This window comes from Salvelinus fontinalis, chromosome 32 (genome assembly GCF_029448725.1).
Source record: "Salvelinus fontinalis isolate EN_2023a chromosome 32, ASM2944872v1, whole genome shotgun sequence".
In the NCBI taxonomy this organism is placed as follows: Eukaryota; Metazoa; Chordata; class Actinopteri; order Salmoniformes; family Salmonidae; genus Salvelinus; species Salvelinus fontinalis.
The window spans coordinates 25901733-25917748 of NC_074696.1; the positions used below are offsets into that span (position 1 = coordinate 25901733).

The 16016-nt window shown below is 41.7% G+C and overlaps 1 protein-coding gene across 1 annotated transcript in view; it reads right to left on the reverse strand.

Annotated features, from left to right (window-relative positions):
- The window catches only part of trpn1 (transient receptor potential cation channel, subfamily N, member 1), a 54106-nt gene that overhangs the window by 27972 nt on the left and 10118 nt on the right, over positions 1–16016 (reverse strand). The window contains exons 6-19 of the mRNA XM_055893910.1: positions 13015–13113; positions 12698–12799; positions 12302–12403; positions 10973–11071; positions 10525–10725; positions 10247–10348; positions 9853–9951; positions 7991–8119; positions 7542–7670; positions 7010–7126; positions 6702–6800; positions 6137–6337; positions 5660–5758; positions 4987–5193 (exon numbers count right to left, since the gene is read on the reverse strand). Of these exons, the coding sequence (XP_055749885.1) occupies positions 4987–5193; positions 5660–5758; positions 6137–6337; positions 6702–6800; positions 7010–7126; positions 7542–7670; positions 7991–8119; positions 9853–9951; positions 10247–10348; positions 10525–10725; positions 10973–11071; positions 12302–12403; positions 12698–12799; positions 13015–13113 (1785 nt within the window). The remainder of the gene's footprint in view (positions 1–4986; positions 5194–5659; positions 5759–6136; positions 6338–6701; positions 6801–7009; positions 7127–7541; positions 7671–7990; positions 8120–9852; positions 9952–10246; positions 10349–10524; positions 10726–10972; positions 11072–12301; positions 12404–12697; positions 12800–13014; positions 13114–16016) is intronic.

Consider the following 16016-nt stretch of genomic DNA (forward strand, 5'->3'; position numbering starts at 1 on the left):
GTGCTTTGCTGCAGGAGGGACTGGTACACTTCACAAAATAGATGGCATCATCAGGGAGAAAAATGATGTGGATATATTGAAGCAACATCTCTAGACATCGGTCAGGAAGTTAAAGCTTGGTCGCAAATGGGTCTTCTAAATGGACAATGAACCCAAGCATACTTACAAAGTTGTGGCAAAATGGCTAAAGGACAACAAAGTCAAGGTTTTGGAATGGCCATCACAAAGCCCTGACCTCAATCCTATAGAAAATGTGTGGGCAGAACTGAAAAAGCATATGCGAGCAAGGAGGCCTACAAACCTGACTCACTTACACCAGCTCTGTCAGGAGGAATGGGCCAGAATTCACCCAACTTATTGTGGGAAGCTTGTGGAAGGCTACCAAAATGTTTGACCCAAGTTAAACAATTTAAAGTCAATGGTACCAAATACTAATTGAGTATATGTAAACTTCTGACCCACTGGGAATGTGATGAAAGAAATAAAAGCTGAAATAAATAATTCTCTAATATTATGTTGACATTTCACATTCTTAAAATAAAGTGGTGATCCTAACTGACCTAAGACAGGGACTTTTTACTAGGATTAAATGTTAGGAATTGTGAAAAACTGAGTTTGTTCAAATATTTTTTATTGAACACACACAGGAATGGTGTATAGGTATAAAAGGCAGGTATACAATTTTTAACTAAACATAAAAGAGCAGACAGAAACAAAAAGACCCAGAGTTCTGGGTACAAAACAAATATTACAAAACAAGACATCCAGAACAAGGACAGGTAGAAAGAAAGAGGGTAGATGTCACCCCCCACTTATTCCCCCTTTATCCCTCCCCCACTTCTCCCCTCCCCCCTTTATCCCTTCCCCTTATTCCCCTCCCGACTGCTCAGGTGGCGGTGCCAGCACATGCTGCCCAAAGGTGGATTAAAATATTACAATTGAAAGTGCGTTAAAAAGTACAAATTCACAGCGCCGAATGGTCCAAGTAAGAGAGGAAAGGCTGCCAGATTTGACCAAATGTTGATAATTTATTGTTCAGAATATATCTAATCCTTTCTAAGTGTACAGTGTTTGCCAATTCGCTGAGCCATAATTTGGTAGTGGGCGCTTCCTTTTTCCAAAACAACAAGATTAGTTTTTTTGCCGAAATGAGACTAAGAGATGAGTTGTTTTTGAGGGTTGGTTAATTCGTTTAGGGAATCAGACACTCCCAGGATTATCAGAAGCGGGTCTGGGTCAATTGAAGTCTCCAGAACTTCAGAGAGGATCCTAAAAATTCCACACCAGTAACCATACAAGCTAGAGCATAGGGCAAAGCAGTGGAGTAGTGTACCCTGTGCAGCCTGACATTTATCACACATGGGGGATGTATCAGGAAATATCCTATGCAGTTTGGTTTTGGAATAGTCTGTGTAATACCTTGAATTGTATGAGACGATGTCTGGAGTTAATGGAGCAGGTGTGGATATACTCCAAGCTATCTTCCCAGTCTGCCACCGAAATGTCAGTCGCTAGTTCTTCCTCCCATTTTGCCTTAATGGCATCTGTAGAAGGTGTGCTAACCGATTGAAAAGCATCATATAAACGAGATATCAGTTTGTCTGAGGTGGGGGATGTGTAACGATCGTCTACTTCGTCCTCCTCCTCAGACGAGGAGAGGCGAGAAGGATCAGAGGACCAATGCGCAGCGTGATAGTTTGACACTGATTTATTTAAATGATAGACGAAACACGAAAACACTTCAACAAACTACAAAACAAATAAACGATGTAGACAGACCTGGACTTGAGAACTTACAATATACGAAGAACGCACGAACTGACTACATACACGAACGACAAACCGAAACAGTCCCATGTGGTGCAACAGACACGGAAGACAACCACCCACAACAAACAATGTGAAACAACCTACCTATATATGGTTCTCAATCAGAGGGAAACGTAAAACACCTGCCTCTGATTGAGAGCCATACAAGGTCAATTAAACCTGACACTTAACATAGAACAAACAACACAGACTGCCCACCCAGCTCACGTCCTGACCCACTAAACACAACTATACAAAAGGAAAACAAGGTCAGGAACGTGACACGATTTTTTTATGCATCCGTCAAACATGGAAGGCTTAGCGTTCCCAAATGTTGGGAGGTGTTTTCTAACATAGTCTCTGATTTGTAGGTATCTGAAAAGTTACTTCTGGGAAGATTATAAGTTTCCCTCAGCAACTCAAAGGAAGCAAAGGTCCCTTCTATATATAAATCCCCTATGGTACTTATCCCCAACTCTCCCTATTGCTCAAAGGTGTTATCAAGGTTAGAGGGGGCAAAGGAGGGGTTCCTGGCAACAGGGAGCATGAATGACATTGGTCTAAGCTCAAAGTGGGTTTTAATTTGCTTCCAGATTCGGACTGTGCTATGTATAATAGGATTGTTACGATAAAGTGACCTCTCCAGATTGACAGGCGACAAAATCACAGCACCAATAGAGAAGGGGTGACACTCCTCCCGCTCCATACTAAGCCAGCTGGGTGACGGACGTGCATCATCCAACAAAAACGTAACAGCGCGGAGGTTAGCGGCCCAATAATAAAATTTAAAATTTGGGAGAGACAATCCTCCTTCCATTTTGGATTTGCAGAGGTGTTTTTTACCTATCCTGTGTGTTTTATAATCCCAGATGAAAGGATTGATAATTGAGTCCAGTTGTTTATGAAAGGATTTAGGTATGAATACTGGGATGTTCTGGTATAGGTAGAGCAGTTATGGGAGGAAGACCATTTTAATGGCATTAATTCTTCCGAGCAGAGAAATTGGGAGAGTTCTCCAAAATTGTATGTTTGTCTTGAGTTTTTGCATCAGAGAGGGGAAATTCTCTTTAAATAGTAAGGAGTATTGTTTGGTAACTACAATTCCTAGATAGGTACATTTTTCTGAAGATAACTTAACTGGAAGATGAAAAACGGAGTTTAAATGTGTTTGGCTAAGGTGTATGTAAACTTCCGACTTCAACTGTATGTGTATGTGTTATGTGTGTATACACTATTGGTCAAAGGTTTTAGAACACCTACTCATTAAAGGGTTTTTGTTTATTTTTACTATTTTCTACAATGTAGAATAATAGTGAAGACATTAAAACTATGAAATAACACAAATGGAATCATGTAGTAACCAAAAAAGTGTTAAATAAATCAAAATATATTCTATATTTGAGATTCTTCAAATAGCTACCCTTTGCCCTGATGACAGCTTTGCACACTCTTGGCATTCTCTCAACCAGCTTCACCTGGAATTTTTTTTAACAGTCTTGAAGGAGTTCCCACATATGCTGAGCACTTGTTGGCTGCTTTTCCTTCACTCTGCGGTCTGACACATCCCAAACCATCTCAATTTGTTTGAGGTCGGGGGATTGTGGAGGCCAGGTCATCTGATGCAGGACACCATCACTCTCCAGTGATGTACTGGGCCATCTGCACCGCCCTCTGTAACGCTTTGCGCTTGAGGGCTGTGCATTTGCCATAACAAGCAGTGATGCAGCCAGTCAAGATCTTCTCAATGGTGCAGCTGTAGAACTTTTTGAGGATCCGAGGGCCCATGCCAAATCTTTTCAGCCCATTCATTGCGCATCAATAAGGGAATATTTTCTCTGTCACTTTCCTTTCTTTTCTATGGCCAGCCAAGCCACTCATATTATAATTCATACACCGTTACAGTACTATGTTCCATTTCAGACAAGAACATGTTGTGGAATTACTGGTCATGCTCTAGATTGGTTTATAAATAACCTATCAAATCATACACAATGCGCAATGGCGGATGGTTGTAAATCTGAGTCCATAGAGGTGTGCTCAGGTGTTCTGCAAGGATCTATTTTGGGCCCACTGTTGTTCATTTTGTATATCAACAACATTGGGGATCTTATTGAAACAGCATATGTTCATTTTTATGCAGCTGATACTGTTCTTTATTCAAGTGGTAGTAGTTTATCTTTAGCTTTTGAAAATGCCCAAAGAGCATTTAACATCATACAACAGAATCTGTATGATTTAAAGCTGGTTCTAAATTCAGGTAAAACAAAATGCATGGTACTTTCAAATGCCAGACATGTTACTAATCATGTCACTGCTACATTGGCTGGACATACTATAGAGCAAGTTAAAGTGTACAAATATTTGAGTGTGTGGGTTGATGATAAGCTGAGCTTCACTGTGCATGTAGAGAACTTTATAAGGAAGCTCAAGCTGAAACAAGGTTTTTATTACCGGCATAAGGCTGGTTTCTCTTTGAGGCAGGAAGGTGCTGGTACGATATACACTACTGGCGGTTTTAGATTTTGGTGATGTTATATACATGCAGGCCTCAACCACTACCCTGAGACCACTTGATTCAGTGTATCATGCAGCCCTCAGGTTCATTACAAATCAAAAACGTCTAACACATCATTGTGATCTCTACAGCGCTGTTGGCTGGTCGTCATTGACCTTGCGTAGGCTTAAACACTGGTATACACTGATTTATAAGGCCATTTCGGGTAAAATGCAATTTTATCTCTGTTCTTTTTTTAGTCAGGTCAGTAAATAAATATCAATTAAGGTCCCATTCTCATTTGCTTCTAACAGTACCAAAAATTAGAACTAGAAATAGTTTTAGTTACTTAGCTCTGTGGTCCTGGAATTCTCTCCTAAACATTTAAAAATGTGATGATCTAGTTTCGTTGGTGGAGTTTAAATACTTGATCGATGTATATATCATAGAAGAGTGTAATTGTTTCCTCTCAATGAGAAAAACCTGTATAAATAAAGGTAAAATAAAATAAAAAAATTAAAACAGAGCAAAACCCTCCTGCCCTCTGACATTGTTGTGGAATTATTGTGTTATTCCATAACATTGTAATTCTCTATTGTTCTGTTTCCATGTTACATTTTCAGCCAAGCACAGAGAAACACTACTTCCTGACTCCTTGTGACTCCTAACCCCTGACCTCTGACCTTGTTACTCAGCGTGGTCACTCCCCCCTGTTTGAACTTGAGCAGCTCCCTGATGACGGCCAGGCTGCCCTTGGCCGCAGCGATATGGGTGCAGGTGGCCCCCTCCACGTTGGCCAGGGTGGCCAGCTCTGGACGGTGCTTCAGGAACAGCTTGACCACCTCAGAATGGTCGTTCTCTGCAGCCAGGTGGAGGGGCGTCTGGCCGTGCTGGGGACGAGAGACATAAATTAATGGAAGGATGGATGGATGACTAACTGAATTAACCAATGAATGGATATATGGATGGGGGGATAGGCGGCCGGTAGCCTACTGGTTAAGCGTGTTGGGCCAATAACTGAAAAGTTGCTGGTTCAAAGCCCAGAGCTGACTATGTGGCAAATTTGTCGATGTGCCCTTCAGTAAGACACTCAACCCTAATTGCTCTGGATAAGTGCGTCTGCTAGGATAGATGGATGAATAATAGTTAAATGCAACCAGGGGGGAATCTGGCCATGCTGATAGGAAAGTCACAGGTAAAATAACGAAGAAATTAGACCAGGACTTGGTATGTAAAATGAGATTGTTGAAGTTACGACTACAGAGAAATTTCCTTCAGGCAAGATTTACATTTTATTTTGTCTATTTAACAGCCACACACAGACAAAGGCAGTGTCCGACAGAGAAACAGACTCACTATGTCTGTGGCAGTGATGTCTGCTCTGAGATGCAGCAGGCTGCTGCACACATCCAGCTGTCCACTGATGGCAGCGAGGTGGAGAGGAGTCTGCTTAGTCTGGGGGTCAAACACAGAGGTTCAGAACACCTTATTTCTCTTTATGGATCAGGAGTGGACAAATAAAAGTGTTTCTTAAGAAAGTGAAAGATATGGCAAGAGACTTTGCTAGGTGTTCGATAATAACTTTATTTCCCTTGAGCACACAGATTAGCCTTGTGAAACTCGACTGACCCCAACGCTCGTTTCGTTTCACTTCAATATAATAGAACAGAATGTGAGCTTGTGAGTTCAGGTTAAACAAGGTTACACACAGATGCCTATGAGAATATATATGACATCTGCCCCAATAATAACCAAATGTACTATTTTATTTCCTATGACTAGGGACGTTCTCTAGACCTCCATAGTTGAGGGGTCATTGCTCAGCTCACTGACCAGGGAGAGAGCGTCGATGCTGGCCAGGTGTGTCTCCACCAGTTGTCTGACCAGGCTGGCAGAGCCGTTCTGGGCCCCCAGGTGTAGTGGAGTGAGGCCCAGCTTGGTCTTGGCGTTCACAAAGGCCTTATGGGACAGCAGAATGTCAGCAATGTCCTCGTGGCCCCGCTCTGCTGCCAAGTGGAGAGCTGCCTTGCCGTCCTGTCGGATACATCAGAGTTGTGTTCATTAGGCGCCAAACGGAAGAAACCGTAACAGGGAGGGACTATGTAAACATGTCCCATAACAAACGCTAGTTTTGGTTTTGTAAGAGGAGATTTGCCTCGCCGTCCTGTAGGATACATCAGGGTTTTGTTCATTAGGTCACGCAGCACAGACATGACGATGTTATATCTTCTTTGGCTTTTATCCTGCTTGAGTCATGATGACCACATTGCAGTGACTCAGCAAAATGAACGTTTTACAGCTCAGCAGGCAGTGGCAGAGTTTAAGAGACAGAGTTAAGTTGTGGTACAGTATATTGAATTAGCCAATGGAAAAGTCTGAAACATTCCAGGGCCCTCACCTCATCAAAGACGTCCACCCTGGCGTGGTTCTGAAGCAGGATTCTAACAACCTCTGTGTGACCTCTCTCAGAAGCCAATAACAACGGGGACCAGCCATTCTGTATGGGCCCACAGAGAGTGCCCTCTCAGTAAAACAATAACACTACATAACCATAAGGCAGAAGACAGTTCATGCCACTTCGGAATTATACTCACCCGCAAAATACCCATTTAACAGCAGTACCAGTTATTTTACAGCAGTAAACCAATATTTAAATATCATGAGAAACTCTCCAGTAACACCCAAGTAACACAATTCTATCAGTACCTTGGAGTGCTTGTTGACTGCCATCTGCAGGCGACTGGAGGGAACACGGTTGAGCATCTCCTGTAGGACGTCAGTGTTGCCCACTCTGGCACAGTAGTGAAAGGGAGTCTCACAGGACTACAGGACCAGCCGAGAGCAGGGAGAAACCGAATAAGACACAGATTTACCTGTACACCTCAATAACATACACCAGAACATCTAACTACAATTCAGCTACCAAACAGAACATATTGTACTGTACCTCCATCTGCTGTAGTGTACAGCATTGCTTAAAGGGATAATTCACTTCACATCAACATCACAGTTTTTACTCTATACTGAAAGTATAATCTTGAAAACTTTACATTTTTTGGGATTGTATTGTAGCGATCCTCCATAACATGATCCATGTTACAATTCCCACCAAGTTGTTTAACACTATCGGCGCAATGCATAGGGTGTTTGTAGACAAATTAATAAAAAGCTATAGCTATTGTTGACACACAAATACAAAGATACAAATCATGATATCAGACTGTTCCTTGTGCCATACCTCTCTGGTTGCTGCAGTGATGTCTGCATTATATTCCATCAGAGTCTTGATAATGTGTACGTCTTCTCCTTCTCTGTGGACACTCTCCTTCTGCAGCTCAGCAGCCAAGTGCAACGATGTCTCCCCTTTCTGCAGTCACACAACAATAGAAAACTGGTACGTCAAAATCAACAAATAAAGTGACATACAAAGAGGAGTTGGCCAAATTTCAGGGAAATGTAAATGGAAAATGCAAAATGGAAAAACATTTCTATAATAGAACAATGATCACAGTAATATTTTTATAATAGAACCGCTATCCCATCATCTGGTCCTGTGTGGCTCAGTCGGTAGAGCACGGCGCTTGCAACGCCAGAGTGGCGGGTTTTAATCCCACTGGATAAGTCTCTTTGGATAAAAACGGTCTGTGAAATGGCATAAATGATTATTATCATGAGTCTTATTCTCACCCTGTTCCCCTGGCTCACACAGCACTGGGCTTCCTCACGGCTTCTCTCACTGGTCAGATAGGTGAGAATATCCTCCACCACACGGGCATGACAATGGCGCACAGCGACATGGAGAGGGTTCTCTCCAGCCTATGAATACAGAAACACACACATATATAAACACACACATGCATGCATGCACATACAGTGCTTTCGGATAGTATTCATACCCCTTGACTTTCTACATTTTGTTAGGTTATAGCCTTCTTCTAAAATGGATTAAATAGTTTTTTCCCCCTCATCAATCTACACACAATACTCCATAAAAAACGGAAATATCACATTTACATAAGTATTCAGACCCTTTACTCAGTACTTTGTTGAAGCACCTTTGGCAGCAATTACAGCATTGAGTCTTCTTGGGTATGACGCTACAAGCTTGGCACATCTCTATTTGGGGTGTTTCTCCCATTCTTCTCTGCAGATCCTCTCAAGCTCTGTCAGGTTGGATGGGCAGCATTGCTGCACAGCTATTTTCAGTTCTCTCCAGAGATGTTAGATCTGGTTCAAGTCCGGGCTCTGGCTGGGCCACTCAAGGACATTCAGAGACTTGTCCTGAAGCCACTCCTGCATTGTCTTGGCGGTGTGCTTAGGGTCGTTGTCCTATTGGAAGCTGAACCTTGGCCCCAGTCTGAGGTCCTGAGTGCTCTGGAGCAGGTTTTAATCAAGGATCTCTCTGTACTTTGCTCCGTTCATCTTTGCCTCGATCCTGACTAGTCCTTGCCGCGGAAAAACATCCCCACAGCATGATGCTGCCCCAACCATGCTTCACCGTAGGGATGGTGCCAGGTTTCCTCCAGACGTGGTGCTTGGCATTCAGGCCAAAGAGTTCAATCTTGGTTTCATCAGACCAGAGAATCTTGTTTCTCATGGTCTGAGAGTCTTTAGGTGCCTTTTGGAAAAATCCAAGCGGGCTGTCATGTGCCTTTTACTGAGGAGTGGCTTCCATCTGGCCACCCTACCATAAAGGCCTGATTGGTGGAGTTCTGCAGAGATGGTTGTCCTTCTGGAAGGTTCTCCCATCTCCACAGAGGAACTCTGGAGCTCTGTCAGAGTGACTATCGGGTTCTTGGTCACCTCCCTGACCAAGGCCCTTCTCCCCCGATTGCTCAGTTTGGCGGGGTGGTCAGCTCTAGGAAGAGTCTTGGTGGTTCCAAATTTCTTCCATTTATGAAAGATGAAGGCCACTGTGTTCTTGGGGAGCTTCAATGCTGCAGACATTTTTTGGTACCCTTCCCCAGATCTGTGCCTCAACACAATCCTGTCTCAGAGCTTTACTGACAATTCCTTCGACCTCATGGCTTGGTTTTTGCTCTGACATGCACTGTCAACTGTGGGATCTTATATAGACAGGTGTGCGCCTTTCCAAATCTTGTCCAATCAATTTAATTTACCACAGGTGGACTCCAATCAAGTTGTAGAAACATCTTAAGGATGATCAATGGACACAGGATGCAACTGAGCTCAATTTCGAGTCTCATAGCAAAGGGTCTGTATACGTATGTAAATAAGGTATTTCTGTTTTATATTTGCAAAAAATAAATAAATCATGTTTTCTCTTTGTCATTATGGGGTATTGTGTGTAGATTGATGAGGATTTTGGGGGGATTGAATCAATTTAAGAATAGGGCTGTAACATAACAAAATGTGGAAAAAGTAAAGAGGTCTGAATACTTTCCGAAGGCACTTACATACAGTACAACCACATGAAAAAACACATACATGTCCACAAAAAGGAAGTGTTTAAGACTACTGAAAGTGGGAAATAGACTCAATGTGTCATTGTTACACTGGTTAGACACAGAAAAGTGTTTCTACTTTACCTTAGATCTCCAGGTGAGGTCTCCTCCCTCCTCTTTCAGGGCTCTCATCATACGCAGTCCACCGTGGCGAGCAGCAACATGCATTGCCGTCTCCCCATTCTGATACAGAGAGAGAGAGAGAGAGAGAGAGAGAGAGAGAGAGAGAGAGAGAGAGAGAGAGAGAGAGAGAGAGAGAGAGAGAGAGAGAGAGAGAGAGAGAGAGAGAGAGAGAGAGAGAGAGAGAGAGAGAGAGAGAGAGAGAGAGAGAGAGAGAGAGAGAGAGAGAGAGAGAGAGAGAGAGAGAGCTGGAAGTTTATGTGGAACACAAACAAACAGCCTTGCTTTCAGATTCAGATAAGCTCTCTGATCTGATAAACCCACTCATCTCTGGCCACAGTGAAGGGAGAGCTCTAACCTCCTGCTCTGCGTTGACATCAGCCCCACTCTTCAGCAGCATCTCAGCCACCTTTTCCCCCTCCTTCACTCTGGCAGCGATGTGCAGTGGGGTCTCCTGGGCCTTCATGCAGGGGCAGAGGAAGGACAAAGGGAGGGTAGAGGTTAGCAGCACATGCCAACAATAGCAGTTACTATGGTACAAAAACCATATTACTTTCCACACCATCGTCAAATACACAGCACAAACGAACAAATGTTGGATTGTGTATGTTTCTAGGACATAAGTGTATGTCTCACCTTGCCTCCATTGAGTTGGACCTGAGCCCCAAAGCCCAGTAGCATCTGCACCACGAGGGGCTTGCAGTTCTGCACAGCGATGTGTAGGCCCGTCAGGCCGTCTTTAGTGGTGCTGTCCACGTGTGCCCCTTTCAGGAGAAGAGACTTCACTACAGCTGTGTGACCTTGCTTGGCTGCAGCATGGAGACACATTGCACCTGACTGTGGAGATGTGACACCAGAGTATGATACATCAATTATAGGTAGGGTTCATATGATAGGATACATTAAATAACATAGTAAGAAAGGATCATATATATATAATGATGTATTCTAAATATTTGGCTATTCTCATACAGTATCTGTACAATGCAGTGCATTTGAAGACGTGATATTCAAATACAATTTCAGGCCAGTGATTTATGCTACTTTTTTTAAAGTGCCCATTGGACACCTGGACTTCTTGTACCTTATTGGGCATGTGCAGTGGGACCCCTTTCTTCAGGAAGGTGAGGGCGGTCTCTGGGTGTCCACACTGGGAGGCCACATGCATCAGGGTGCTGCCATCCTAAGAGAAGACACTGTGATTTATATACAGTCTCTGGAAGACTGCACACTGGTTTTAGAAGGTCATACAAAGAGACGGACACAAATGTGATATTTTTATAATTTGAGGATCAACTGCTTGGGATTTCCAACTCTGACTTTTACATTATTCATGCTAATGACTACTACAGCTTCTATAGCCAGACACCATCACAGTAAATAATGACTACTACAGCTTCCATAGCCAGACACCATCACAGTAAATAATGACTACTACAGCTTCTATAGCCAGACACCATCACAGTAAATAATGACTACTACAGCTTCTATAGCCAGACACCATCACAGTAACTAATGACTACTACAGCTTCTATAGCCAGACACCATCACAGTAACTAATGACTACTACAGCTTCTATAGCCAGACACCATCACAGTAACTAATGACTACTACAGCTTCTATAGCCAGACACCATCACAGTAACTAATGACTACTACAGCTTCTATAGCCAGACACCATCACAGTAAATAATGACTACTACAGCTTCTATAGCCAGACACCATCACAGTAACTAATGACTACTACAGCTTCTATAGCCAGACACCATCACAGTAACTAATGACTACTACAGCTTCTATAGCCAGACACCATCACAGTAAATAATGACTACTACAGCTTCTGTAGCCAGACACCATCACAGTAAATAATGACTACTACAGCTTCTATAGCCAGACACCATCACAGTAAATAATGACTACTACAGCTTCTATAGCCAGACACCATCACAGTAACTAATGGCTACTACAGCTTCTATAGCCAGACACCATCACAGTAAATAATGACTACTACAGCTTCCATAGCCAGACACCATCACAGTAAATAATGACTACTACAGCTTCTATAGCCAGACACCATCACAGTAACTAATGACTACTACAGCTTCTATAGCCAGACACCATCACAGTAAATAATGACTACTACAGCTTCTATAGCCAGACACCATCACAGTAAATAATGACTACTACAGCTTCTATAGCCAGACACCATCACAGTAAATAATGACTACTACAGCTTCTGTAGCCAGACACCATCACAGCAACTACAGTACCAACCAAACACAGATGTAATGTATATCTAACAACCGCCACAGGACTCATATGGTTTATTATCTTAATCATGGTTCCATATGAGATCATAGTCCTATACTGTAACTGCACATATGGCTTGTTAAGATGTAGTGGTGGTAACCTACCTTAGTTCTGGCCAGCACGTTGGACTTGAACTTCTCTGTGAGGACCTCCACCACGTTGGTGTGGCCACGCTCTGCAGCGATGTGCAGAGGTGACCTGTCCATCTGGAGGTTAGCGGTCAGATAATGGTAAGGTGCACATGGCAAAAGACTATTGAAACTCACTGGTGGACTACAATACAATACATAAATGGGCCAGTTTCCCTGACAGAGATGAACCCTGGTCTTGGATTAAGAGGCACTTTCAATGGAAAATCTCCATTGAGCATGCTTTTGATTAGGACTAGGCCTAATCATTATCCGGGAAAAAAACAGGTCTAAAACATGGCTGAAACAATGGGATTTAGAAGATAGGGTTTTTTGTATAATACAGTTGGGCTTCCGTCCTTCCTCCCCCACCTTGTCAGTGACATTAGGGTTGGCCTTGCTCTGGTAGAACAGTTTCAGCAGCAGCACATCTCCCTCCCAGGCAGCTATGTGGAGAGGAGTCTGTCCTTCCTCCTGTCAGACAGGAAACAACAGATGTACAACTCCACAATAACCACACCCAATAGCTGTGCTAGATGTTTTTACTGTCTCCATACCAATGTCTTGTCTATGAAAGTTTACCAGAACAGAATGCAGTGCAGAGAACAGTATATTAAGTTTGATTACTCATGCCTGTGATAGTCTTGTCTCCCTGTTTGCAAGGGGAAACTAATACACTGCCTACTCACATTTTGGATGTCTACATTGGCCCCATTCTCAATGAGGACTTTGGCTATCTCCAGGTCCGTCTTTCGGCAGCAGACATGGAGAGCTGCATCTCCACTCCCCTGAAGTACAGTATCAAACACATCATGTTGCACAGACTCCCTTTGTTGCAATGTTTCTACACAGTAGCCTGGTTCCAGATCTCTTAGTGCTGTATTGCCAACTCCTACAGTTGTTGTCATGGCAAAGAATATAGGAGTTGGCAATACAGCACAAAGACATCTGGGACCAGGCTACCTATCGATGTGGACACAATGGCCACTATATCCTCAGTTTCAAAGAGAAATGGTCAGCCAGATCTACTCTTTCACAATGTTCCCTCTCTCCCAGGCCAGCACGTTGCTGCCATATGTAATGTGTAAAAAAATCGATTTTAATAGTGAACATAATTACATTACAATCATTGTGCATTGTGTCATAAACACCACATGTAAATAGAAAGGCCAGACCAAGCCTGTAAACCCTTGGAGGTGGAGCCCAGAACACAATCCTCAGAAGACACACGGGTCAGTAAATCACCCAAACAAGAAATTATAAAAAACTGAAAAACACGAAAAACATATTAAACACCCTGATAAAGTGGTTTGGGAGATCTGCACAGATTTTCCTTTAGAACTGGGCTCTTTTTCTGTAAGTGCTCGTTAACCTATTATCCCATTTTCACCATGACTTATTACAGGGCTAGCCACAATTGGAAACATGTTGCTACTTTGGGCTGTATTACTAAGTCATGGTTTAATATGTCACAGAGAGTAGTTTAATAGTGCCATTATAGCATGGAGGGAGGGAGGGAATCAAAAGACTGGTGTCATGTGACATAATGTTATAAACACTAGACTGGTGTTATGTGACATAGTGTTATGTGACATAATGTTATACATACTAGACTGGTGTTATGTGACATAATGTTATACATACTAGACTGGTGTTATGTGGCATAATGTTATACATGCTAGACTGGTGTTATGTCACATAATGGTATACATGCTAGACTGGTGTTATGTGACATAGTGTTATACATACTAAACGGGTGTCATATGACATAATGTTATACATGCTAGACTGGTGTTATGTGACATAATGTTATACATACTAGACTGGTGTTATGTGACATAATGTTATACATGCTAGACTGGTGTTATGTGACATAATGTTATACATACTAGACTGGTGTCATATGACATAATGTTATACAAACTAGACTGGTGTTATGTGACATAATGTTTAGACTGGTGTTATGTGACATAATGTTATACATGCTAGACTGGTGTAATGTGACATAATGTTATACATACTAGACTGGTGTTATGTGGCATAATGTTATACATGCTAGACTGGTGTTATGTGACATAATGTTATACGTGCTAGACTGGTGTTATGTGACATAGTGTTATACATACTAGACTGGTGTCATATGACATCATGTTATACATACTAGACTGGTGTAATGTGACATAATGTTATACATGCTAGACTGGTGTTATGTGGCATAATGTTATACATACTAGACTGGTGTAATGTGACATAGTGTTATACATACTAGACTGGTGTTATGTGGCATAATGTTATACATACTAGACTGGTGTTATGTGGCATAATGTTATACATACTAGACTGGTGTTATGTGACATAATGTTATACATACTAGACTGGTGTTATGTGACATAATGTTATACATACTAGACTGGTGTTATGTGACATAATGTTATACATACTAGACTGGTGTCATATGACATAATGTTATACATACTAGACTGGTGTTATGTGACATAATGTTATAAACACTAGACTGGTGTTATGTGACATAATGTTATACATGCTAGACTGGTGTAATGTGACATAATGTTATACATGCCAGACTGGTGTTATGTGACATAATGTTATAAACACTAGACTGGTGTTATGTGACATAATTTTATACATACTAGACTGGTGTCATATGACATAATGTTATACATACTAGACTGGTGTAATGTGACATAATGTTATACATACTAGACTGGTGTTATGTGACATAATGTTATACATACTAGACTGGTGTTATGTCACATAATGGTATACATGCTAGACTGGTGTTATGTGACATAATGTTATACATGCTAGACTGGTGTTATGTGACATAATGTTATACATACTAGACTGGTGTAATGTGACATAATGTTATAAATACTAGACTGGTGTTATGTGACATAATGTTATACATACTAGACTGGTGTTATGTGACATAATGTTATACATACTAGACTGGTGTTATGTGACATAATGTTATACACACTAGACTGGTGTTATGTGACATAATGTTATACACACTAGACTGGTGTTATGTGACATAATGGTATACATGCTAGACTGGTGTTATGTGACATAGTGGTATACATACTAGACTGGTGTCATATGACATCATGTTATACATGCTAGACTGGTGTTATGTGACTTAATGGTATACATGCTAGACTGGTGTTATGTGACATAGTGTTATACATACTAGACTGGTGTCATATGACATCATGTTATACATGCTAGACTGGTGTTATGTGACATAATGTTATACATAGTAGACTGGTGTTATGTGACATAATGTTATACATGCTAGACTGGTGTTATGTGACATAATGTTATACATACTAGACTGGTGTCATATGACATAATGTTATACATACTAGACTGGTGTTATGTGACATAATGTTATACATACTAGACTGGTGTTATGTGGCATAATGTTATACACACTAGACTGGTGTTATGTGACATAATGTTAAACGTGCTAGACTGGTGTTATGTGACATAGTGTTATACATACTAGACTGGTGTTATGTGACATAATGTTATACACACTAGACTGGTGTTATGTGACATAGGGCTATAGCTGCTTGGGTGTACCCAACGCACTTCTGTACTTTGATTGGTTGTAAAGTACACGATAAGTTGTACATTTTGGGCCAATGCTTATATTTTGGTCTAACCT